Genomic DNA, 25362 nt, shown 5'->3' with positions numbered 1-25362 from the left:
TATCTAAATTCCACCTACCCTTTAAGGCTCTAGTACTTGAAGCCTTGTTTTATCTTCTCCATGAAGTATTAATAACAGCTAAAATTTATTAAGCACTCACTATACGGCAGGCACACTGGCCCACACACCAGGCATGTATCAACTCAATCCTCACAACAACCCTCTGAGGTAGGTATTATTATTTTCCCCAATTTACAAAGGAGGAAATGGAAGCACTGAAAAATTCTAAGTAATTTTGCCCAGGTTACATAGTCAGTAAGCAGCAGACCCAGGATTTAAACTCAGGCAATCTGGATCTGGGCATATCACTATGTCATTTGACCTCTTTTCCTGAACATCTTAGTCTTTTCAAAGACTGCAGCCCACCTAATCTGTCCTTTCTACCGTCTGTTACATACACCCCACAATAAGTTTATTATACCATCTGTACATTCTTTCTTGTATTCATACTTGTTTCACATGTTCGCACTTGCTCCCCAACTAAATTACAAGTTCCTTGCACTCAAGGCAACTGTAACGTTTGTTTCTTGCCCCAACTTCTAGCAGAGTGCTAGAAATGCACTCAATATATACTTCTTAGCTGATTTTTTTAATCCTTGACAACTTCTACAATATTAAAAGACAGATTTTTGTCTATATAAGTGCAAAATATTTTAAAAGGAGAAAACTGAAATATTCCCTTTGATGACAAGGGAAAACTGGGTGTAATCATGTCCTTGCCACAAATCCTGAAGAACATGTCACAGGCTATGACTAGGCAAAATTACTTCAACACCTGAAGGATAACTCATGCAGTGTCAGATTCAGCATTACTAAAGTTAGAAAAGTGACTAAATATATATATTTATTTTTCTTCTGAATGCATCTTCTCCTAGTGAGTCATAACTATAAAACCTGTATTTCCATCTCCTAAAAGAGAACTAACACTTAAGGAAAATCAGACGAAGTTTTTCATCTGCATATGTATAACCAGTAAGTGACAATCTGTTATCAGGAATAGCACATACAAGGAAAAAAACATACTAAAACTGGAAAGGCTTTCAGGCCTGGTGAGCAGAATCAATTTTAAGTAATGTTTTTTCATCCATCAAAACAAGAAAATGAGAGTTCAAAGACATAATCTATCTTGAATCACACTAACCAACCCATGTACCAAGTCAGTTCAGAGTTAAGTAAAAAGCTTAATACCAGATATTGGGAAGTACCACAGACCATAACTAAAAGAAAATACCCTTAATAAAACAAGATTGCTACCCAAACATTAAGTTTCTTGACTATAAATCTAATAACATAAAAACTCTAGGGAGCTGAGAATTCCCTAGTGGCCCAGTGGTTAGGACTTGGTGCTTTCACTACTGGGGCCTGGGTTCAATCCCTGGTCAAGGAACTAAGGAACTAACTAACTAACTAGGATGGGAACTAAGATCCTATAAGCTGCACAGTGTGGCGCAAAAAAAAAAAAGTGTGGGAGCTGCAAGTCTTAGAATAATTTTCAGAGGATAAAGGAGAGAAGCTTAGGGTTTTATGGGCTTCTTACTCAATACCAGTTTTCAGACACAGCTGAAAATACAGTTTTAATTTATACACAAATAAATACTAAAAAATTTTGCTTGTTCTCAAAATTTGAACTATTTCCAAAAAAGGTTAATGTGATCCTGAAACACAAATTCTGATTATGGGATTTAATTTTTTTTTCTTTTAGCATCTGTTAGCTTTCTAGGGCTAACCAAACTATATGGCAGTAGGAGCAAAAGCAAACCAGTGTTCTCTGTAGGCAGAGGGGGTCTACCTTTGTGAGATATAGTCTCTAGGTGCTTACAGACAAAAAGTACTTAATGTCACTTAAAACTGTACACCTTAGGGCTTCCCTCGTGGCTCTGGGGTAAGGAATCCACCTGCCAATGCAGGAGAAATGGGTTCGCTCACTGATTCAGAAAGATCCCATATGTCACATGGCAACTAAGCTTGTGCACCACAATTATTGAGCCCATGCTCCAGAGCCCGAGAGCCACATCTACTGAGTCCACCTGTCACAACTACTGAGGCCCACATGCCCCAGAGCTTATGCTTAGCAATAAGAGAACCCACATTATATAAAGAACTGGAAATAACTATAGGTCCTATCTTGAGACCCAGAAGGCAAGTAAATATCTTACCCTTAATCTGGCACCCAAATTCCAATACATATACCAAATTACCACATTCATTAAAGGTAATCTCTAGAAACCAGTAACTCTGTGTAAAACTGTAGACTGTGCCTCAATGTGACTTCAAGTATAACTCATCCCCTGCTCTTTACTTGACTGTCACACCACTAAGAGTCTGCAACACAGTTATTAAAAAACAAACAAACACAAGCTTTACATTCTCACACTATATAAACAATGTAGAAGCAGAAAATGACTGAAAACACCACCTAATCAAAGGTTTACTAAAAATAACATGCCAAAGCCCCAACTATCGAACACAAATCCTTGTAAGACCACTCTTGCCTACATTTTCCTTAAACATTGAGGTTCTGCTGCACTGGCAAGTGAAAATCTGTCACCGTTTTGGCACAAGCCCACTACCTAAAGAATCCATAGAGCCAAAAGAAAACTTACCTCTGAAAACTGTGTTGATGTGCTGCTGCCACCACCTAAAAAACTGAAGAGAAAAAGCAATGAGAAGTGATTCTATTTTCTATTCCCGGAATAAGCTTCCCTCCCAGAACCTAAATATAGAATGGTACAATGAGAACAAATCCCAACAAGGAAAAATAACTCATTCCAACATGACACCTATAAAGGAAATTATGAAGAACTTGCACGTGGATTAATCTACGAAAAATACTATAACAAACTACAAAGTCAAGGATAAACCAAGTGAAAAATTAGAGGGGCCATCACAGAGAAGGAAGAAGGACCCACAGCCAGCAATGCAACTCAAATCTGAGCAAAGGAAGAAAAATATTTATTCTCAGAAGCTAAAAAATAAGACTAGATTCTCCAAATAATATTTCACTAAAAACCCACTAACCACCAGATGAACACACAACATTTGGAACTACTAGAAATGATTAAATATAGTAATGCAAGGGGTCTGGTACAATATTTAGCATCTTATAAAAGGGCTCAATAAATATTTTTTCTTCTGATGATGATTATCTTACCCACCCCTCAGAGCCATCCTCCATTAAGACTTTACTAAACTCACCAAACAAGACTCTTCCACAACCCTCTGCACTCTTGACTTTGATTCTAAATTTGACCTTGTATTATACATATCTAGAACTTGTTTCATCCATTTCTACTTCTTACCCTTCTTTCAGAAACATAAAATTCAGAGGGTAAAGCCTGTATTTTATTAATACCACAAATATATGTATTTATTATGTATCAGCCATTATACAGAGCACTCAGCACTTTCGATAACACTGCTTTACTATATCCTGCATTGATAACTCAAAAGTAAACGTTGAATTAATATTGCATGTATAAACCAATTCCCAAAGACCAGGAAAAAATATTAGATCCCACTGTCCCCATGAAATTTGCAAAGAGAGAAAACTGGCTAAAACACTTTGACAGAAAGGGGATGGAAAGAATCACAAGAATTGCTGGATATCACTTTTACTTCAAGAGACATACAAGGGCACAAAAGTACACACATTAGCACACAAGCATGCACACACTCACCCCAAGGATATAAAGTCCACAAATTACTATAGCAGCTTTCATTTTCAGAATTACAATAGCAATTCAGGCACTGCACTCAGCTCATTGAGAAAACACACACACCGGGTTAGTCTGGAACCAAAAGCGAAAAAACGAAAGCTAATGCCATTCTCTATCTATGGCATCATTCTCAAGCCTTATTCTCTGATTAGAAACCATTTAACAACTGTTATTTGTTTCAAAAGTTAAAATGTCTTTTGTAAAAAACGCTTCCTATGTAGAACAAGCCCCAAATTACCAGTACCTCTATGCTAAATAAATAATTAAATTACCACTGTGTATCCATGTTATTGCTCAAGCTAGACAGGCTTCCAGGGCTCTTACTGCCTTTACCATATGTTGATAGCTTCAAGGATTCAGGTTTCTTTGGTAATTGAAGCAATCAACTCTTTCTTTTAGGCTTCTATCCCTGCAACTCTCCCAGCCTTCCCTTTCCTTAAAACTCCTTTGTATATTAAGAATGATAGAGCTGGGGGTTCCTTGGTGGCTCAGTGGTGAAGAATCCACCTCCCAATGCAGGAGACATGGGTTTGATCCCCGATCCAGGAAGATCCCACATGCAGCATGGCAACCAAGTCTGTACACCACAACCCTTGAGCCTGCGCTGTAGAGCCCGGGAGCTGCAACTACTGAGCCCCACTCTAGAGCCCACGTGCCTCAACTATTGAAGTCCACAGGCCATAGAGCCCTTGGTCCACAACAAGAGAAGCCACCACAATGAGAAGCCTGAGCACCACAACTAGAGAGTAGCCCCTACTCGTAGCACCTAGTAAAAAGCCCATGGACAGCAATAAAGGCCCAGTACAGCCAAAAATAAATAAATAAATAAATAATTTTTTTTAAAAAGAATGATAGGGTTAATCATAGAGAAGGGATAATAAAAACAATTACATTTTTCTGAGAAATGTTACAAAGCTTAAGAAAATTCACAAGATGCTCCTCCAGATGAATGTCTAACAGCAAATGGAACCCATTATCCAATGTTCACATAAGGACTTGCTCTCATTAATTTTTACCATCCACTACTTAACACTGTAATTGCTAAGTATTCAAATCAGTAAATGTTTATAAACTTTATAGAAGGGAATAAATATCCTGCTACCTCTAAGACACTGATTCTAAGCAAAGATTTCTTCAACTACTTATACCAATCTTTCAAAAGACATCACCTTTGCATTTGAATATCTGCTACCAATAGCACCTGTACAAGACAACCTTTGACTCACAAAAGCACAAATAAAAGATTAAGTCAAGTGAGAGCAGGACCCATAGAATTCAGTTTCCTTCTAGAAAAGATTCATCTTGTAGTTAATCACCAACCTCATGGCTAAAGAAACCAGGATTAGTATTCAAAACCTCTGAAAAGATGCACCCCCCCCCCCAAAAAAACACAACTAACATGCTCTATAACACATGCAGAGCATACCCTGCTTGAAACAAGTACATGATGCAATTATAACAGCACAAATAAAAAGCTATCCCAAGTTAGCATGCCATCCACACAAAATTGCTAATTTTGCCATCATGCTAATCTTATAGATTGAGCTGGTATTGTGTTATTTAAAACCAAGATTATTACATCAAGTGTTTGTAGAAAACTAGATTCTCATGCCATATGTTGCCCCAGAAGCTCCAGGTCAGATTATACATATCATCACTGATCATTAATAAAGTTAAACTAATTGTACATACTGTAAAATGTGTAGTTTTTCCTGGTTGTGGAAGGGAACTTCAACTTTATATTCTGCCAACAGCAACAGTAAAGGAATTATTTACTGCCATTAAAACCCCCAAAGTCACTCCAAGATTTAAAGAAGCCCTCCTATTAACACTATTCTACTTTTTATTAAGCTTTCATAGTTTTACTCATATTAACCAAGAAGGAATATATAACATTGTCACTTTCAGAAATAACTTCCCCCTTTTTATAAGTTTTATACCATCAGTAAGAGCAACAGGAGCCAATTTCAAGCATTACCAACCCACTAATACTACAGTGGCAAGATATGGTATGTCTGACCACAATAATCCTAATAAGCACAAGGGACCCAAGCCTTCCTCAAGAATAACAACTCAGTTTCCCTGGCTAGAACAGCCTGTTTATCTTACTAGATAATCTTTGTCAGAAGTTGCTCCCCAGCCTACCAAAGGGTATAAGAGCAATCTACCTTCACGCAACAGAGCAGTCACTAAAAACCAACCAATAATCCAAGAGAAACCCCAAAGTCTCAGAAAATACATGAAAACTCCCCAAATTTCCTCTGATAGGGATACAGAGGTTTCCAGGAATGCCACAGTAGATCTCAAGACACCTACTATCACAATATTTTCCTAATTTTCCCATTTTTCTTCCCCTTTGCTCTGCTGCTTTTCTTCTCTCTCTCTCAGCAGAGAGTGTAAGTTATAAAATAAATTTCTTTCTATTCATTTAGTTGATGCTAAAAAACATAATTTTGATAACAGAATGCCTGATTTATTCATGGGCTTGTACAATACCTGGAATCATCTGTCACTTCTTCAATAAAACCTGATTCACACCTGGGACAAGTATATTCCTATAAAAGAAAGGAAGACATAAATGAGAGTCTTTTACCAGAAAGCTAAGTATATAGTTACAGAACAATATGCAGTACACAAGCTGATGTTGTGAAGTGTTGTTTGTACTTGCTGACTCTCGGGATAGTTTTTTCTGTTATACTCCAGCAAGTAATGAATTCCATGTGATAATTATAGAATGGTTTCATGTGATTCCCACTGAAAGCTAAAAGGAAGAATGTCAAAGTTTGTTTTTTTTAACTTGAATTTTTAACTGTAATGAATTCATTATCTAATTTTCTCTTCAAATCTAGTGAAAAAGCTCCACGAGATGTATCAGAGCAGTAAAAGATTATAATACTCAATGGGTACAGAAATTGCTATTTTTTTCCTGTTACGCTATTTTTTTCCTTTATTTACTCGCTGCCTTTTTGCCACACTATCATAACCCAAGCCAGCACTGGCTCTAGACAATGACAGGAGACATCAACTGAATTACAGAATAAATCAATTTGTAGACTAGGAATTTACAGTGAAGTTTTACAATACTTCTAACCTATTTTTTGATTATCAATGGTTCCAAGTAAAACTTGAATATTCTCAGGTATTTATAGACATGTTAATTCAAATAACCAGAATAATTCCATTAGATCAGCTTCTGTTTCCTTCACTACCAGGAATCTTTCTTTTAATTAAATATCAAGCTTTTGGGCCAATTATCTGTGTCTAGAACCTCTGCGTTACCTTGATGGATTTCTCCATTCCAAGGCTCTAACTGGGTGGCTCAGACGGTAAAGAATCTGCCTGCGATGCGGGAGACCGGGGTTCGATCCCTGGGTCAGGACGATCCCCTGGAGAAGGAAATGGCTACCCACTCCAGAATTCTTACCTGGAGAATCCCATGGACAGAGGAGCCTGGAGGGCTACAGTCCATGGGGTCACAAAGAGTTGGACACGACTGAACAACATTGGGGCTGATAAGAAAGAATATACTTCGGAGGTTGCTTTACCACAATTTTAAAAAGTATATTTTAACTATTAATACCTATTAAAATAGGTCTGGGAAAGACATCTTCAATTATTTTCTTGCTTGCTATATTTTCTAAACCCCAAAGTTTGTCTTATCAGAAGGAAATGTAAGCTGTATTTGCCTACTCAAACAAAGACAGTCAGAAATGTAACTCGAACATTCAAAGGCTTTCTTAAAAATAAAGAAAAAAATCAATCCCTTCTGTCAAGAAGATTAGTTTGGTGAGCAGTCAATGCAAGAAAAACATTTAAATTTAATAAAACAATTTCCTTAAGCAATGCACACTGGGAATATAAACAAATACCAAAGTTCTCCTGAGGGAATCAGGGAAAGCTTTATCTGAAACAGAGACTTAAAATACTAGTCTATCTGCTCAATAAAAAATGAAATTATTAGAGTTAAAAATCATAACAATAGAATACAGCATGCATGGTGGTTGGAGGGGAATGGTATGATGAGTGTGAATAGGCAGGCTGAAACCAGACTATGGAAAACTTCAGATTACCATGAAATGTATCCTGTAGAGCAGAAACTCTCAATCTTTTTTCTTCTCTACACACATGAAAGATGAGAAACACTAATAATGGGCATACTGTGAATTACTCCAGGCAGGAAATAATCTGGAAAACATATAAATTCCCGAACCCCTCCCTCTGCTCCTTCTTCCCCTATCCTCCCAGGTAGCAGTAACTATATTCCTTTCTTTCCCACAAAGAAAGTTATCTGAAAGCAAGTGAGATGGCCTTTAGAAGGCTAACCTTAAATCTATTTTAATATTTAAAGTTAAAAAGAAAAAAATCAATTAAAAAATATTATGATTTGTGATTTGCATACCAGTGTCAGGCCCTCCTCTTTCTTTTCTCTTCCTCTCTCATTCATTCCCATTGCTTTAAATGAAAAATAAAAAAATAAAAATAAATAAATATCCTCTAGGTGGAACAACTCCCAAACGTGTTATCTCCAACCCAGGTCACTCTTCTGGACTCCAGATTCATTTATCCTCAAATGTATTCTCTCTCATGCTCTTTCTCTCTTAACATACACACACTTATCAAGAGGTGGCGTATCAAGTTTGTTCATACTGGAAAACTCGGAGTCACTCCTGACTCCGCCCTCTCTGTCATCTTCCACATCCAACCATCAAATCCTGGTACTTCTACTGCAAACACATTTCTCAAATCTACTCCTTGTCTTTTTGCCACACTATCATAACCCAAGCCAGTACTGGCTCTAAACAATGAATAAGTTCCCTCTTAAGTGTTGTCCTGCTTCTCTTCCAGCCTCTTCCCATCTGTTCTGCATGATAAAGTCAGAATGTTTCTAAAACATAAAACAGACCACATCATCCCATCTTAAAACCTTGCAACTATTTCCAGAAACACTCAGAATAAAATCAAACTCTTAAAAATGACTTGCAAGGCCTTGATTCAGCTGGTCCCTGTTTAACTTGCCAACCTCATTTCAGGCTACCTGCCTCAATGAATTCCAGCCACAAAGACCTTCTTTCAATTATTCTAACTCATCAAGCTGATCCCTTCCTCAAGCTTTCACACATTCTGCTTCTACAACTGAAAACACTATTCCCCTAACTCTTTGCATGGCAAGGGACTTCCAGTCTTTTAGGTCTCCATTTTGAGGTCATGTCAGAAAGCCCCTCTTTCACTATTTGGTCTAAAGTGCTTTCCTCCTCTTTTTTAAAAAGAATTTATTTTTGGTTGCATTGAGTCTTCATTGCTGTGTGTTAGCTTTCTCTAGTTGCAGCAGGCAGGGGCTACTCATCGTTGCGGTGCATGGGCTTCCCATTGCAGTGGCTTCTCTTGTTGTGGAGCACAGGCTCTAGGCACACAGGCTTCAGTAGTTGTGGTGCAGGAGGCTTAGCTACTCGGTAGCATGTGGAATTCTCCTGGACCAGGGATTGAACCTGTGTCCCCTGCATTGGCAGGCAGATTCCTATCCACTTGTAACACCAGGGAAGTCCCCTCCTCTTCTTATTTTCTCCTTATAGCACCTAATTCATTCCTTTATAGCACTTAATTTGTAATTATATATTTGTTTAATGCTTTCTTAATGTCTGTAACCATTCAGAAAACTTTAAGTTTCATAAAGGCAGGGTTCAGATCAATTTTGTTTACCATTATATCCCCAAGACAGTTAGGTATTCAACAAATATTTACTGAATAAACAAACATGAAATTACTTGCCACACACCTCACAACTAGGAGTCAAAGTACCAGAATCTAATACAATCAGAGAATGGTTGGAGTGAAAGTAAACAATTTAAAGAGCTGGAAGTTTAAGAAGTTGGGGCCTGCTCATGGGATAGTGAAGCCTAAGATTTCAAAAGTAGCAATGCTCTGGATGATCACAACGTCCAAGATACAGCTATGAGTAGGTGGTGTAATAACTATACAATTATTATTATATAATCACATTTATTTCATAATCAACATTAAGCATATATAGAAATATTATACATGTATTTTTAAAATTTTTAATTGGAGGATAATTGCTTTACAATATTGTGTTGGTTTCTACCATACACCAACATGAATCAGCCATAGGTACATATATGTCCCCTCCCTCTTAAATCTCCCTCCCACCACCTACCCCATCCCACCCCTCTAGGTTGTCACAGAGCACCTGATTTGAGCTCGGTGCATCCTACAACAAATTTTCACTGTCTATTTTACATATGGTAATTTATGTTTCCATGCTACTCTCTCGATTGCCCCACCTACTTCTTCCCTCACTGTGTCCACAAGTCTGTTCTTTATGTCTGTGTCTCCACTGCTGCCCTGCAAACAGGCACCTAGATTCCATATATATGTATTAATATATGATATTTGTTTTTCTCTTTCTGACTTACTTTACTCTGTATAACAGGCTCTAGGTTCATCCACCTCATTAGGACTGAATGTATTCTTTTTTATGGCTGAGTAATATTCTACTGTATTTATGTACCACAACTTTTTTATTAATTCATCTGTCGACAGACATCTAAGTTGCTTCCATGTCCCATCTATTGTAAATAGTGCTGCAACAAAAGCTGGGGTACATGTGGCTCTTTCAATTATGGTTTTCTCAGGGTATATGTCCAATGGTGGGATTGTTGGGTCATATGGCAATTCTACTCCTAGTTTTTTAAGCAATATCCATGATGTTCTCCATAGTGACAGTATCAATTTACATTCCTACCATGGAGTAAGTAAGGTCTTTAAAGGGTCATCTACATTGATTCTGAACTTTCAATGATGTTTAGAACTATGATAAAAAGAAAATAATTTCAGAAGGTAGATATCATAACTGGGAAGACAGAAGAGACTTGAAGCAAGAATCACAGTGATTTAGAGTAGAGAAATGTACAAGTTCTCTCTTCGTGATCCCAGACATAGTTCTAAGAACCAGATCACTGAATCTGGAGAGCCCTGTGACTTCTTTACCTATAGAATACTGAGCTAATTCCAGACAATGCTCTTAACTGCCTAACAGTTTCTGCTTTCTGAGTCTTAAAGCTCTGAGCAGTAACACAAGTCTGGGCTACTCTGCTGGACAGCAAGCAAAGAGGAACTAAAGAACCTCTTGATGAGGGTGAAAGAAGAGAGTGAAAAGCCTGGCTTAAAACTCAACATTCAAAAAAAGATCATCATGACATCCAGTCCCATCACTTCATGGCAAACAGAAGAGGAAAAAATGGAAACAGTGACAGATTTTACTTTCTTGGGCTCCAAAATCACTCCAATCAATGACTGCAGCCAAGAAATTAAAAGACACTAGCTCTTTGGAAGAAAAGCTATGACAAACCTAGACAGCATATTAAAAAGCAGAGACATCACTTTGCCAACAAAAGTCTGTATAGTCAAAGCTACGGTTTTTTTCAGTAATCATGTAAGGATGTAAGAGTTGTACCATAAAGCTGAGTGCCAAAGAATTGATGCTTTTGAATTATGGTGCTGGAGAAGACTCTTGAGAGTCCCTTGGACAGCAAGGAGATCAAACCAGTCAATCCTAACAGAAATCAACCCTAAATATTCATCGCAAGGACTGATGCTGAAGCTCCAATACTTTGGCCACCTGAAGCAAAGAGTTGACTCATTGGAAAAGCCCCTGATACGGAGAAAGATTGAGAGCAGGAGGAGAAGGGGGCAACAGAAGATGAGATGGTTGGATGGCATCATCAACTCAACAGACATGAGTTTGTCAAACTCCGAGAGATAGTGAAGGACAGGGAAGCCCGACATGTTGCAGTCAACGGGGTCACAAAGAGTCAGACACGACTTAGCAATTAAACAACAACTCTGTTGGACAGAGAGGTCACAAAGACGAGCACTGAGACATCAGAGAAAGACTGGATTGTAAGAGGGAAAAACTACCTTGAAGGTCCATCCCAGTAGGGCCTTCAGACAGCTCCCTCCAGTTTTGTCGACTACAAACAGATGAAAGATCTCAAGTGAGAACTGACCAGCTGAACTCTGTAAATCCACAGGAACATGGAAGATAATACTGTTTCAAGTTACTAAATTTTGGGGTGACTGTTTAGGCAGTAACAGAAAACCAGAATATTGACCAAGGGATGAAGAGTTTTGAATCCTGGTCTTTCTTGAATTCAAAACCCCATATTCTTTTCACTACACCTCACTGATTGACAATAATTACTCTTTTAAAGAAAGGAATAGGAACTATAATTTGCTGATGATTGAATGGAAAAGTTTATGTCAAGGCCAAATGAGGACTTGGGAGATTCAGCAACCTTCCAGCCCCCTCCTTCCCTTAACAGGAGAGCATTACCCTGATGAACATACAATCCAGGATCTGAAACCTTCTATCTTACAAGATCAGAAATTTAATCTAGCACCTAGAGAAGACCTTTCTCTTAAGAGGAAAATTCACATAAAACCAAATTCAGAGGCCATCTATATAAAAACCAGAATGCCAATTTAATTTCAACAAAAAGAGTTACCGAGTGGCTCATTTACTTTTACTATTCAGCACAGTCTTCCTCAATAAATAATTCTACCTGAATAGAGAAAGACACATGAGTAGAGGAGTTTTGGAATCACAGACCTGAATTCTAAACTCAAGTCTCTATTTATTAGTTGTATTATTATAAAGGTTAAGCTGTTTGCAAATTACTTAATTCAATGATTGCCACATTAGACATATAATATAGCTATTGTAGTTATTCCAGATTACAATCACCTGTTAAAAAAGCAGAGACTTGGAGCAGTAGGCAACTGAATATATAGCCTGTGTCATCAGGCTAAGATAGCCTACTACATCCATTTCCACTATCAGCATAAACCAGATTCTCAAAATCAATGATCTGGGTTTCCTCTCCCTCTGGGCAGGAAGAAAACAGCGTATGTTCGCCTCTGACTCTTTTTTCTATTCTTTCACTGCTGATTTACAATTTCCACACCTTCTTCTAACAGATACATTCTTTCTCCTGTTAGAATATAACACAATTACTTGGCTGTATTTTCTTACTTACAATCACAATTTAGTCCTGCCTGACACTGAGATTACACCCAGACTAGATTTTACGTATTTATCTCTTGCGTCACTTCTGAAGATGGCTAACTTGGCATTTTAATTTTTCCTAATTTTTTTTCAGAGGTAATGTTAAGTTCACTTTGGGGGAACATCCATGAATTAAGGAGAATTTGTAAGAAGATCAAACAAGAACCAAACATAGTCTCTGACTCTACACTCCTCCCATACCCAAGCCTTGGTCTTAGTATATCATCCTGATATATCCAGATAACAGAGTTTTAAATCTTAAGCATAATAGGTTTTGGAGGGGAGGGCAAAAGCAATGATAAGAGTGAATTAAAGGCTCACTATAGGTCTGGCACTATTCATATCTCCAAACTAAACTGCTTTCCTCCAGGGTCTGAACATTTACTATATACAACTCCAGTGAAGACACTCAGTAGCAGGTACACTTGAATGAACTACTTTGGATGATCCACTGCCTGTTTCATCTAAAAATATCCACAAGGAGAAATATTTTTCACCATTAATAGTCTGAATCAGGGACAACTTTAAGTGCAGCTTAGCCCTGATGTTTACTCACTTAGAAGAATAGTCCTAGCAGACACAAAGCATTCAGAATGTAACTGAAAAAGGACTTTAGGGGTTTTTCTTTTTGTGTGTGTGGTTTTTAGGGGGAAAGGATGGTTTTAATGCATTATTTTATTTTCCTTCTTATATTTCATGGACTAATATCACAAAATGTGAGGTCTTGGTAAAACAATAACCTACAAGCCAAGACTTATTTATATTAAATCCCATACTGTGAAATTTATATACCCTTGAACTTTATACAAATTGATATCCAAGGTTTATTCATAATAAGAAATATAATATAAAAACTTACTATTTACTTTCTAATTCCACAGCTTTGTTTTTCTATGTGTTCATCATCAGTCTATTTTTTATTTTAGCTAAAAGAAAAGCCTATTTTCTGTGTCATTTGACAGAATACAAATCTAAGATCACAATATTAAGTCAGTCATGTTCTATTGTTCACATTCTCTAGAGTATCACAAGGCAAATTATTGAGAAACTCCTAATTAGAAGGATTAGAAACACAAACTGTTTGAAACACACCACAGTTCCTACCTAGGCTAGAACCCAACCATGAATCTCATGTCAACTTTCATCTCTAATATCAACCACACTGCTTTTCTCCTAGAGAAAGTGAAAGTGAAAGTCGCTCAGTCGTGTCTGACTCTGTGACCCCATGTACTATATATAGCCCATGGAATTCTTCAGGCCAGAATACTGGAGTGGGTAACCGTTTCCTTTTCCAGGGGATCTTCCCAACCCAGGGATCAAACCCAGGTCTCCCGCATTGCAGGCGGATTCTTTACCATCTGAGCCACCAGGAAAGCCCAAGAATACTGGAGTGGGTAGCCTATCCCTTCTCCAGCGGATCTCCCTGACCCAGGAATCGAAATCGGGTCTCTTGCACTGCAGGCGGATACTTTACCAGCTGAACTACAAGGGAAGCCCTTAAGTTTTCCATAATCTCCTATGATTATTTCTTTACAAGCCAGGTTATGCTTTCTGCCTTTTTAAAAGCATCAAGCGAACCCCAAAACAAAGTTAACAGATCTGAAATAGGCTGGGACTTAGGACCCTTTACTGGAGTGCTTACACCTGGACAAACTAAGAAACTAAAAGCAAGAGAGTTCCAGAAAAACATCTGCTTTATCGATTACGTCAAAGCCTTTGACTGTGTGGATCACAACAAACTGTGGAAAATTTTTCAAGAGATGGGAATACCAGACCACCTTACCTGTCTCCTGAGAAATCTATATGCAGGTCAAGAAGCAACAGTTGGAAATGGACATGGAACAACAAACTGGTTCCAAACTGGGAAAGGAGTACATCAAGGCTGTATATTGTCACCTTGCTTATTTAACTTATATGCATAAATCATCACGCGAAATACCGGCCTAGATGAAGCACAAGCTGGAATCAAGATTGCTGGGAGAAATATCAATAACCTCAGATATGCAGATGACACCACCCTTATGGCAGAAAGCAAAGAGGAACTGAAGAGCCTCTTGATGAAAGTGAAAGAGGAGAGTGAATAAGCTGTCTTAAAACTCAACATTTCAAAAAACTATCATCTCATCATGGCATCCAGTCCCATCACTTCATGGCAAACAGATGGGGAAACAATGGAAACAGTGTGAGACTTTATTTTCTTAGGCTTCAAAATCACTGCAGATGGTGACTGTAGCCATGAAATTAAAAGACGCTTGTTCCTTGGAAGAAAACTTATGACAAACCTAGAGAGTGTATTAAAAAGCAGAGACACTACTTTTCTGACAAAGGTCTGTCTCGTCAAAGCTATGGTTTTTCCAGTAGTCATGTATGGATGTGAGAGTTGGACTATAAAGAAAGCTGAGCACGGAAGAATTGATGCTTTTGAACTGTGGTGTTGGAGAAGACTCTTGACAGTCCCTTGGACTGCAAGGAGATCCAACCAGTCCATCCTAAAGAAAATCAGTCGTGAATATTCATTGGAAGGACTGATGCTGAAGCTGAAGCTCCACTACTTTGGCCACCTAATGCGAAGAACTGACTCACTGGAAAAGAGCGATGCTGGGAAAGATTGAAGGCAGAAGGGGACAACAGAGGATGAGATGGTTGGATGGCATCACCGGCTCGATGGACACGAGTTTGAGCAAGCTCTGGGAGTTGGTGATGGACAGGAAGCCCTGGCGTGCTGCAGTCCACAGGGTCGCAAAGAGTCAGACCCGACTAAGCGACTGAAGTGAACTGAAAAGTAACTGCATGTACTTGCAGTTGGGGCAATTATGAACAGTAAGATAAAAAAAGGCCATAAACTGACTGACTTTTTGGAGGTGTTGGGAACAAAAGTACATGGTACCTGCACACAGCATCACCTGAGGTGGGCAGACCACCTAAACTATGCTTCCTGCCCAACCCACCCATCCACCCCTATCTACCCTTACCTCATTTAAGGAACCACTAGCTTACCTCACCTCAGAAAACGAGCAAGGGCACCTGTTTCTTACTTGAAGCCCAAGTCCCAGTAAAGCCTTGCCTGAACTTTTCATCTGGCCTCTTATCAATTTCTATTGATTAATGAGTCCACAGACCCAGGTAGGTAACAGAAATTCTGGGTTCTATTCCCAGTTCCACCAGTTCATGGTCTTTGGGAAGACTTGTTTCTCCATCTGTAAAACTAGAATACAGATGTTGTCCTCATTTACTTGTCCCCTCTAACTCTCCTTCAGGAAAACAAGAGGTCTCATTCATTCAATTCTTATTTTGAGGTTAAGTTAATACTGAATATCTGGGGGCTTCCCAGGTGGCTCAGTGGTAAAAGAATCCACCTGCCAAGCAGGAGATGCCAGTTTTATCCCTGGGTCGGGAAGATCCCCTCGAGAAGGAAATGGCAACCACTCCAGTGTTCCTGCCTCAGAAATCCCACGGAGAGAGAAGCCTTGCTGGCTACAGTCCATGGGGTTGTGAAAGAGAACACAAGCTAGCGACTGAATAACCACGATTCTTAAGATTAGGATATTCACAGAAGTTTGTTTTATATGTCTTTACTTCCCTAAGTGGAGTTTTATTATTAGAACATAAACTTTGTACATGATTTCAGTGACTTTTAATCCCAGGTTATTTTTTCTTTCCCCACCAAGTATGCTTTTCTTTCTGCACAATGCTTAAAATATAGAGCTTAGAATATAACTGCTGAATGAATGAAGGTTGTCAGTTTATGTAAGAAGAGTCTATCAGCCTAAAGTGAATGTAAGAAGACAAACTTTTCCCTCAGACTATGATGGTACACAATAGAACCAAGGGCAAACTTTTAGAATCATTTACCATTTTATATCTATGCCACTGAGCTGTTCCCCTTCTTGCTGCCTTTACTATAAGCAAGCAAAGAACACTATAACTAAACACTTTCTGGCTAAATTGTGTTAACTTTATCTCTGATAATTCTTGTAGTTTAGTCAATTTTTTTTTCCTTAGGAAATCTGGCTTCTTGTCCATCTGATCAAATTATATCAAGTAACACTTTGTCTCCTGACCTGATTTTATGCCTTGTTACACAATGAACCAAAGAAAGTTGGTTGATTATACATTCCTGTTTGGAATCCCTGATAATGTCAACCTTTCAGGTCTGGAATGAAGGAACAAAATGATGAAGGTTGTGAATGTTACTATTCTTAAGGAATAAGACCATAGATAAAGGCAGTTCTAATGGCCTGGAACTCAATCACAGCTCTCCAAATATTTAAATTGTATAGGTATCTTTGTGTAACACTAAAAAACTGTGGCCTAACGGTGGATTTTTGTTTTTGTAAACTGGTTTTCTTCCTGAATAACAGCCAGGGGGACAATCACTTAAAACTTAAGTTCAGAGAACTAATTCACACTCAGTAACAGATTTCTGGAATCCTTTTATAGCACTAGTGTTGCAAGATGAGAAAGACCAATGTTACATTGCTAACCTTATTAAAAACCTTGGGAACTCTGAATCTGCTCATCGAATACAGATTGTATGCTAAAATAGAATGCTAGTAAGGAATAGTTCTCAAAGCTTTCTAAGAGGCTGTTCCAGGGTTAAAATCCTCAGTTTGGCCCAAATAAAATTTTCCATTTCAAAAACAAACAAAAAAGAACCAAAATGCTAGTATATTATTAAAACAAGTCTCCCTAACTGAATTAGCACCTACACTTGGCACAGAATAATAATAAGCCAATAATTTTAGTAATTGGTAAAATAAGGTTGAAAAATTTAGGGAATTAAACACTTTCATTATTCTTATTTGTGAATATTACTTCCAAACAGTTTTTAATCATAAATAAGCAAATTAAAAACAGCAGTAGAAGCTAATTTGCTGAATTTACCTTTTACATGTTATTAAACAAAAAGTAAATGTACCATGATAAACAGTTTTCACACTATATCAGCAATCAAAATAATAGTAGTTTAGGTTCAGATCTGCACAACATCAAAGTGAGTGGCAAGTAGGTGAATATAGGATACCTTGCCTACTTCCTGTGATACTTGTTGAACTCATCAAGGAAAGAGATTACTACCTTAACAGATTTTCAAGGAAAACAAAACTAACTGGCCTGTTTGGGGAAAAGAGGCTGGGCAATCTATTTAACATAGAAGAAAAGTGTGCCTGGTTTAAAATCACCAGTCACTTCTATTTATTATACATGCATCTGCATACCTCTAAGGAACTTTGAAATAACAACTGAACTTAAAAAAGATTTCAAAAAAATCTTTCAGAATCTAACCTAAACTTCTTTATGTGAAACTATAAGAACTACCTAAAATGTTTCTACTATGGTAAAGGCCTTATTTCTCTACAAATAAGGACTGCTGATTTCTATACAACCTTTCAATCAAAGATTACATAGCTCCATTTCTCTGAATGCCCACTCAAGCTTTCAATAGGCCCATCTCAGTATTATTTTACAGTGGGATACACCAAGACAAACTGAGAAGGTCAGATGACTCAACTTCAATCCTATGAACAAACAGTATTAGAACAAGGCTTGATAACGTCAATTCACCAACTCGACCAAGAATTTGGGGAAACTAAAAGTTTAAGCACAAAATCTCCTAAGCTCATGGAAACTTTTAATAACATTAAGAAAAACAGAGAAAGTAATGCTTAATGCAAAGATGAGCTACGAAAAACTAAAAGTTAGTCTTGGTGTCTGCTTTTCACTTTGTTTTCAAACGGGAATTCCAGATGTCTTACTAAGTTACATGTTGTGTTACTACTTCAATTAATTTCCAACTGACAAAAAATCTGGATACTTTTAGAAGTTGTCCCACAGTGTGTAACTTGAGAGGCGTGATCCAATTCCTCTGGTCTCAGTAACCACAGGAGAGAAAGTGACCCCAAGAGATACTGCTATAATAGAATGCCACTTAACTACTTTCTAAACAATCCCTCCCATCAGGGCTTTGGTTAAAATTATCTCAATTTTATCCCACTGAAAATTCTCAATAGGATTCCAAAATTAGAAATCAAAGCTACCCCAGGACAAAACTTTCAGCACCAGTGACACAAGACAATGACTATCCTTTTATCCTTCTACACCTGGGTTCCTGAACCACAGTGCTCTTGACATTTTGGGCCCAGTAACTTTTTGCTGTGGGGGGCTGTCCTGTTCATTGAAGCAGGTTTGGCAGCATCCCTAGCCTCTATCCACTAGATGCCAGCAACAACCCTCCCTTTCCCGCAGTTGTGACAACAACCCAGTTGTAGAAAAGGTCTACAGACGTTGCCAAATTTCCTCCTAAAAAGCAAAACTGCCCCCAGTTGAGAACCACTGCTCTACATTATCTCTATTAATCAACATCAAGCTGTGGAGAGATGAAAAGAAGTCAGTATTCACAGGCTTCTTATTCTCAGATCCTTCTAATTTTACTAGAGAGAATAAGAAACAATCCACATGGTTTTTCCTCTTCTAATGATGGCTGTCTGAAAGACCTCAGCATCCTCTCCCTTAATGTAAGCAAAGGTCATAAAAAGCCAAGTAAACATAAAGAAACAAAAAGTATTAGCAACCAAAAAGTGTTACTTCCCCTTAAAAATATAAAGAATTTCACCTGTGAAATTTTAAGGTTTTTGTTCTTCCTCATACTGAAAAAAAATCCCAAGATTTCCCCAAGATATACATAAAAGTCAATTTATCAGCAGAATTTCAAGACTAGAACTAGCCTTCTACCCATAAGAACACGCATGTCTTTCTTCTAGCTCCTTGCAGGGAATATAATTACTGACATGGTTATCTTCAAACTTCGCATGGTAGCACTTGCATTTTGTTCCACTGAAGTCTTTTAGATAAAGATCTCATACCATTAACACCACTACTTTTTAAAAATAACTACTGGGTATTCAACTCAAGGGCTTGCTTCCTGATGGCTCAGCTTGGTGGTTCAGCAGTAAATAATCTGCCTGCCAATGCAGAAGATGCAGGTTCGATCCCTGGGTCGGGAAGATCCCCTCAAGAAGGAAATGGCAACCCACATCAGTATTCTTGCCTGGGAAATCCCATGGACAGAGGAGCCTGGCAGGCTATATAGTCCGTGGGGTCGCAAAAGAGTCCGACACAACTTAGCAGCTAAACAGCAATTCAACTCAGAATATTTCAAGAGACATTTAATAAGCAACTGCTATAAAGCACAGAAAGATGCTAGATAATCAAGCAGACTTTTTAGATGTTAAGTCACCAATAGCAGAATTTAAGAAATCTAAATAATTAAAACCTCTAAAATCCAGCTCAAATCACTAATTCCTTCCTCCAGGTCAACAAAACTACTAATATTACTTAAGACACAATTCCAGGATATTCCTAAGAATCATGCAGTTTTAAAACTCTAGGTCAGACTTCCCTGGTGGTACAGTGGATAGGAATTGGCCTACCAAGGCAGGGGACATGGATTGGATCCCTGGTCCAAGAAGATTCCATGTCACAGAGCAACAAAAGTCTATTAGCCACAACTACTGAGCCCCCGGGCCACAACTACTGGGCCCATACGCCTAGAGCCTGTGCTCTGCAACAAGCCACCACAATGAGAAGCCCATGCACCCCAATGAAGAGTAGCCCCTGCTCACCCCAACTAGAGAATGCCCAAACACAGCAACAAAGACCATTGCAACCAAAAATAAGTAAGTTTTTAAAAAATAAAGAGCAAGGACAGGAAGCTTAGAGTTTTAAGAATCACAAAGTCTTTAAGAAGTTTACTTTTTAGCTTCTCTTATGAGGTGGTTAGAAAGTTTTCCTGTATTAGTGTCATTACAAGTATAGCACAATAACAATGATTTGCATAGTACCTGGTAAAGAAACAAACTAGGTAATATTACTTATTGATAAGGATGACATTTTATTAGTCCAAAGGTGATATAATAAGGAGACAGAAGAGGGAGAGAAGTTGGCTACTTTCTTCAGGCAAAGCCTCAGAGGTGAGTAACACACTTGCAGTCCTTAATGAGACTGGTCTCTCTGGGTTTGGATACTCTGATCTCCATAAAACACTTAGGAACCACCCTAGTTTCATCAATACTAAAAGTTGTTGACTCTGCAAGATTTATCTCACCTGTTCAATGACTCTACAGAATTTAATCTCGTAAGGTAATATCCCCTGACCTTGATAAAAATGGGAGAGGATAGTGTGGAGATGGAATGACACCTTTACATTGCATGACACAGTCCTCTGTGGCACCACCCAGTCATCCCTCAGGGTCACCCCTCAGTGCTGCATACTTAACGCCATCAGTCTTGGCTTCACAGTGTCTCTCACTGGATAGACAGGTGAGGCAGAAGCTTCTGCTATATTTTGAAAATAACTTTAAGTTACTTAAGTATTTCCTCTATCATCTGATGATCAAAAAAATACAATACCAATTTACCCAATGATATTTAATATAAACGAAATACTAGGGCTTCAGACCATATAATCAAAATCCTTTATTTTAAAATCCAAGTTTAGAGGAGGACTCACCCTCTCCCTCCCTAACTCATCTGGGGCCAAAGAAGACAGCTGTAAGGCTCAATTCACCCAATGCCAATCAAAGGAAAATTGGCAAGAGGAAGCAGACCTGAATGAAGGATAGAACACATGAATCTCTCTGCTTCTGCCTAAGCACCAACCATGCTGGCCACTTGGAATATGCTGACCCATCTTTGTCCACTTGTCTTGATTCTTCTAGGCTGGAATGCCTCCAAGAAACCTTCCCCGACTCAGACCCCAGCCTCAGGGATCTGCCTCTCCTTTTCTCTTAAGCTGTCAGTGGCTTCCTGGATGCACTTGCTCGTGGACCCTTCTCTGTTCACTCTCAGCTTGATGCCAAGCAGGGTCCTGTGGGGCTCCTGCACACGGAGGCCGTTTTGTGCCCCATTTCTTATAGGCACGACTCCAGCCTCCATGACCTTCTCTGAGTTCCACAGGGCAAAACAATTGCCAATCAAAGGAGGAGCAGCCAATGAACCACTTGAGACAAGATTAAGGGACCAGAGACCTAAACAAGATTAGGAAACCCAAACACCTACCACCTAAGACCCTGAACACAACCCCACCCTCTTGAAACCTTGCAGAAGAAGAATGCAAGACTGTTACTCCCTTGATGCTTATCATATGCCCCTGCCTAACTATATAACGGAGAAGGCAATGGCAACCCACTCCAGTACTCTTGCCTGGAAAACCCCATGGACGGAGGGAGCCTGGTAGGCTGCAGTCCATGGAGTGTCGAAGAGTCGGACACGACCGAGCGACTTCACTTTCACTTTTCACTTCCATGCACTGGAGAAGGAAATGGCAACCCACTCCAGTGTTTTTGCCTGGAGAATCCCAGGGACGGAGAAGCCTGGTGGGCTGTCGTCTATGGGGTCGCACAGAGTCGGACACAACTGAAGCAACTTAGCAGCAGCAGCAGCAACTATATAACCTCTCCCTACTCACCAGGGAAAAAGCTGACTTGAAACTCAACGTTCAAAAAACGAAGATCAAGGCATCCAGTCCCATCATTTCATGGCAAATAGATGGGGAAACAATGGAAACAGTGACAGACTTTATTTTCTTGGGCTCCAAAATCACTGCAGATGGTAACTTCAACCATGAAATTAAAAGACGGTTGCTCCTTGGAAGAAAAGCTGTGACAGAAGAAAGACTTGTCTTTAATACGGAAGAAAAACATAGCGTATTAAAAAGCAGAGAAATCACTTTGCCGACAAAGGTCCATATAATTAAAGCTGCGGTTTTTCCAGTAGTCATGGACGGGTGTGAGAGTTGGACATAAAGAAGGCTAAGAGAGGAAGAACTGATGCTTTCAAACTGTGGTGCTAGAGAAGACTCTTTAGAATCCCCTGGACAGCAAGATCAAACCAGTCAATCCTAAAGGAAATCAACCCTGAATATCCTTGGAAGGACTGATGCTGAAACTGACACTCCAATACTTTGGCTACCTGATGAAAACAGCCAACTCACTGGAAAAGACCCTGATGCTAGGAAAAACTGAGGGCAAGACGAGAAGTGGGCAACAGAGGATGAGATGGTAGGATGGCATCACTGACTCAACGGACCTGAATTTGAGCAAACTCTGGGAAATGGTGAAGGACAGGGAAGCCTGGAGCGCTGCAGTCCACAGGGTCGCAAACAGTCGGACAGGACTTAGTGACTAAACAACAACAACTCACCAGGGAGGAGGGCACAGTTCTTGAGGCACTAGTCTACTATCCCCCTTTGCCTGGTAAAGTAATAAAGCCACTCTTTCCTTCTCCAAAAAAATTAATTAATTAAAAATAAAATCCAAGTTTAGTACTCACTAAATTTTACTAAAACTATTTTCACTGTAAACAGGGAAACATTTTTAATGAAAAAGAAAATTCCTAAATCACTATTCACTTCTAGAATGAAGACTTTTTTGAAACCTAACAATACCACTGAATAATATTTTCATTCTAAAATCTCAAAAAAACTAAGCAGCCATTGCGCTTTTGTGAAGAACACTTACAACAGAGAAATCTCCATTTGTAAGGGTTTGTTCCTCTTTGCACCAGAAATAGAAGGATAATGAAACTTCAATTCTTATCAATGGAGAAGTCCTGACTTAAATCTGCAAACAATCATGCTTGTTTACCGTGTTTTGCATGATAATCTGCCAAAACTGGTTTCCCCTCTCCCCCAAAGTCTCCTGTTTTTAGCTGAAGATGGTATTTAACGTGATGGCTTTATAGTCATTTCAGGGAGAGATTCAGTTTTCCTTGGCATCTCCCCTGTATATAGGAGGTATACATGTTATCAGACTTTTCTCCAGGAAAAAATAAAAAATAAAATTCCCTTCACGATTTCCCCCTCATTTCTTAGTATTTCCTTTCTAAAAGAAATTTGTCTTCTTATCTGAGAGACTCCAAATCAAAAACACACGAAGTTGAGATAGATAGATCGAGATTAGCAGTAAGGAGCAGTATAGCAAAGAGCAGACACAAACACAGCCAAAAAACAGCAAGCAAAACTACAACAGCATGTAGATGAAACTATGACTACAAAATTGAGGGTGGGGCAAATAGTGAAGAAAGAAAACGCTGTAAGAGCCTAAAAAAGCATAACCTTTAGGCAAAAAGGCTATATACCTTTAGGCACTTTTTCCCTGGCCTCCATTGGTGTTTCTAAGAAATAAGATATACAGACACACTTTAGTAAGCTTTCTTACAGATTTTATCGGAGACGCTGTAAACACTGAAGGAAGTTGTTAGGCACCCTGACTTAAGGCTGAACACAGATACTTCTAAGGAGAAAAACAATCATAACTAGCTAAAGATGGTTGGCCAAAGGCAGGATTAACATTCATCCTGGTGGGTCTCCCTGTGGTAGATATAGCCCAAGCCAAAAAAGCCTGTGTGGTTTGGGTGTTGTAGCTGACCAGCTTGCTGCAGAAGCACTTTTTTTCACAGCCATACACTACCTCTCTAGGGACTAACAAAATCTGGCAGAGAGTAGTGAAAACCAATTTTACATTAGATGATGCAGTCCCCAGCATTCTGTCCTAGATCTTTTTTATTCAGCGAAGAGAAAGAGAACCAGAGGAGGAAGGGTGAGTAAGGCAGGTGGTGCTAAAGACACTGGCAGCATGACAATCAAAATAAGCAAGTTGAAACAATATGTTCTGCCTTCTTCCTAAAGCCATTTCCTTCAATAGTGATAGGGAGCGCAGGCAGTCTGCAAGTCATTAGCACACTGCTGTTTTCACTTTCAGAAGAATACTGGAAACCCCTGAAGAGCAAAATCCCCCTCTCCATCCCAGTTACCTTCCAACCCTCTCTTTCTCTCCGTGTTTTCTTGCTTCCCTTCCTAGGGACGACCGAATAAGGTCAATTCTCAGCAATCTGCTATTTTGCTTTAATGAGGGGGGAGAGGGAGGATCTGGTAAAAAGTGGAAAAGGAGTAAAGGTGAGAGGCAACAGCGGAAAGAGTATCGAGTGCAGGAAAAGAGAGGTCATCGTGGGAAGGAGACAAGGTGAAGAAGAGTGCATGAAAACAGGGGCGGTGTCAAAAGAGAACTTGCTAAAGAAGGCCAAAAAAATTAAAAATGGAGCGCGGGGCGGGGGGAGGGGAGGAGCTGGTCAAGAGGGGAGAGAAAGTGAGGGGCAGGTGGAACATCCGAGCGAGAGTTGCGGAGCCTAGGCCGAGACGCCCGGGCAGCAAGGTACTTGAGAGACCGATGTCAGGTGAATCGGGGTTGTATGGGAAGCTTAACCCCTACTCCAGGACATCTGGGAGAGGAATCCGGGCCGATGCCCGAGCGCAGAGGAACCGGGCTCTTACCGGCAGGTTGGGGCTGACCTCGCCCTTGCAAAAGTGGCAGAAAAACCGGTGCGCGGCAACCGCAGAGCCCGCGCCGGCCCCGGCCGCCGAAGCCTCCGCCATTTTTCTCTTTCGCCACGGCTGTCCGAGAGGGCAGCCGGCCGGTCTTTCGCCAGGCCGCTACCTCCCGGCTGCTGTCGCCTCCTCTGCCGCCGCCGCTTCCTGAGTGCTGCCAGCCTCTCCAGAGCTCGCGCAAGTCA

The 25362-nt window shown here is 39.4% G+C and overlaps 1 protein-coding gene across 6 annotated transcripts in view; it reads right to left on the bottom strand.

Annotated features, from left to right (window-relative positions):
* The window catches only part of RNF115 (ring finger protein 115), a 66865-nt gene extending 41539 nt beyond the window's left edge, over positions 1-25326 (bottom strand). The window contains exons 1-6 of one of the 6 annotated variants that reach the window (XM_081495172.1): positions 25124-25326; positions 22262-22452; positions 8116-8168; positions 6213-6271; positions 5409-5460; positions 2604-2646 (exon numbers count right to left, since the gene is read on the bottom strand). In XM_081495172.1, the coding sequence (XP_081351298.1) occupies positions 2604-2646; positions 5409-5460; positions 6213-6222 (105 nt within the window). In that variant the 5' untranslated portion in view covers positions 6223-6271; positions 8116-8168; positions 22262-22452; positions 25124-25326. The remainder of the gene's footprint in view (positions 1-2603; positions 2647-5408; positions 5461-6212; positions 6272-8115; positions 8169-22261; positions 22453-25123) is intronic. The other 5 variants (XM_081495167.1, XM_081495170.1, XM_081495171.1 and 2 more) reach the window with 5 other exon arrangements.
* Positions 25327-25362: the final 36 nt, after the last annotated feature.

Source organism: Giraffa tippelskirchi, chromosome 5, assembly GCF_054371585.1.
Source record: "Giraffa tippelskirchi isolate mGirTip1 chromosome 5, T2T-mGirTip1v1.2.pri, whole genome shotgun sequence".
Classification (NCBI taxonomy): domain Eukaryota; kingdom Metazoa; phylum Chordata; class Mammalia; order Artiodactyla; family Giraffidae; genus Giraffa; species Giraffa tippelskirchi.
This window is presented reverse-complemented; position numbering and strand designations above follow the sequence as displayed.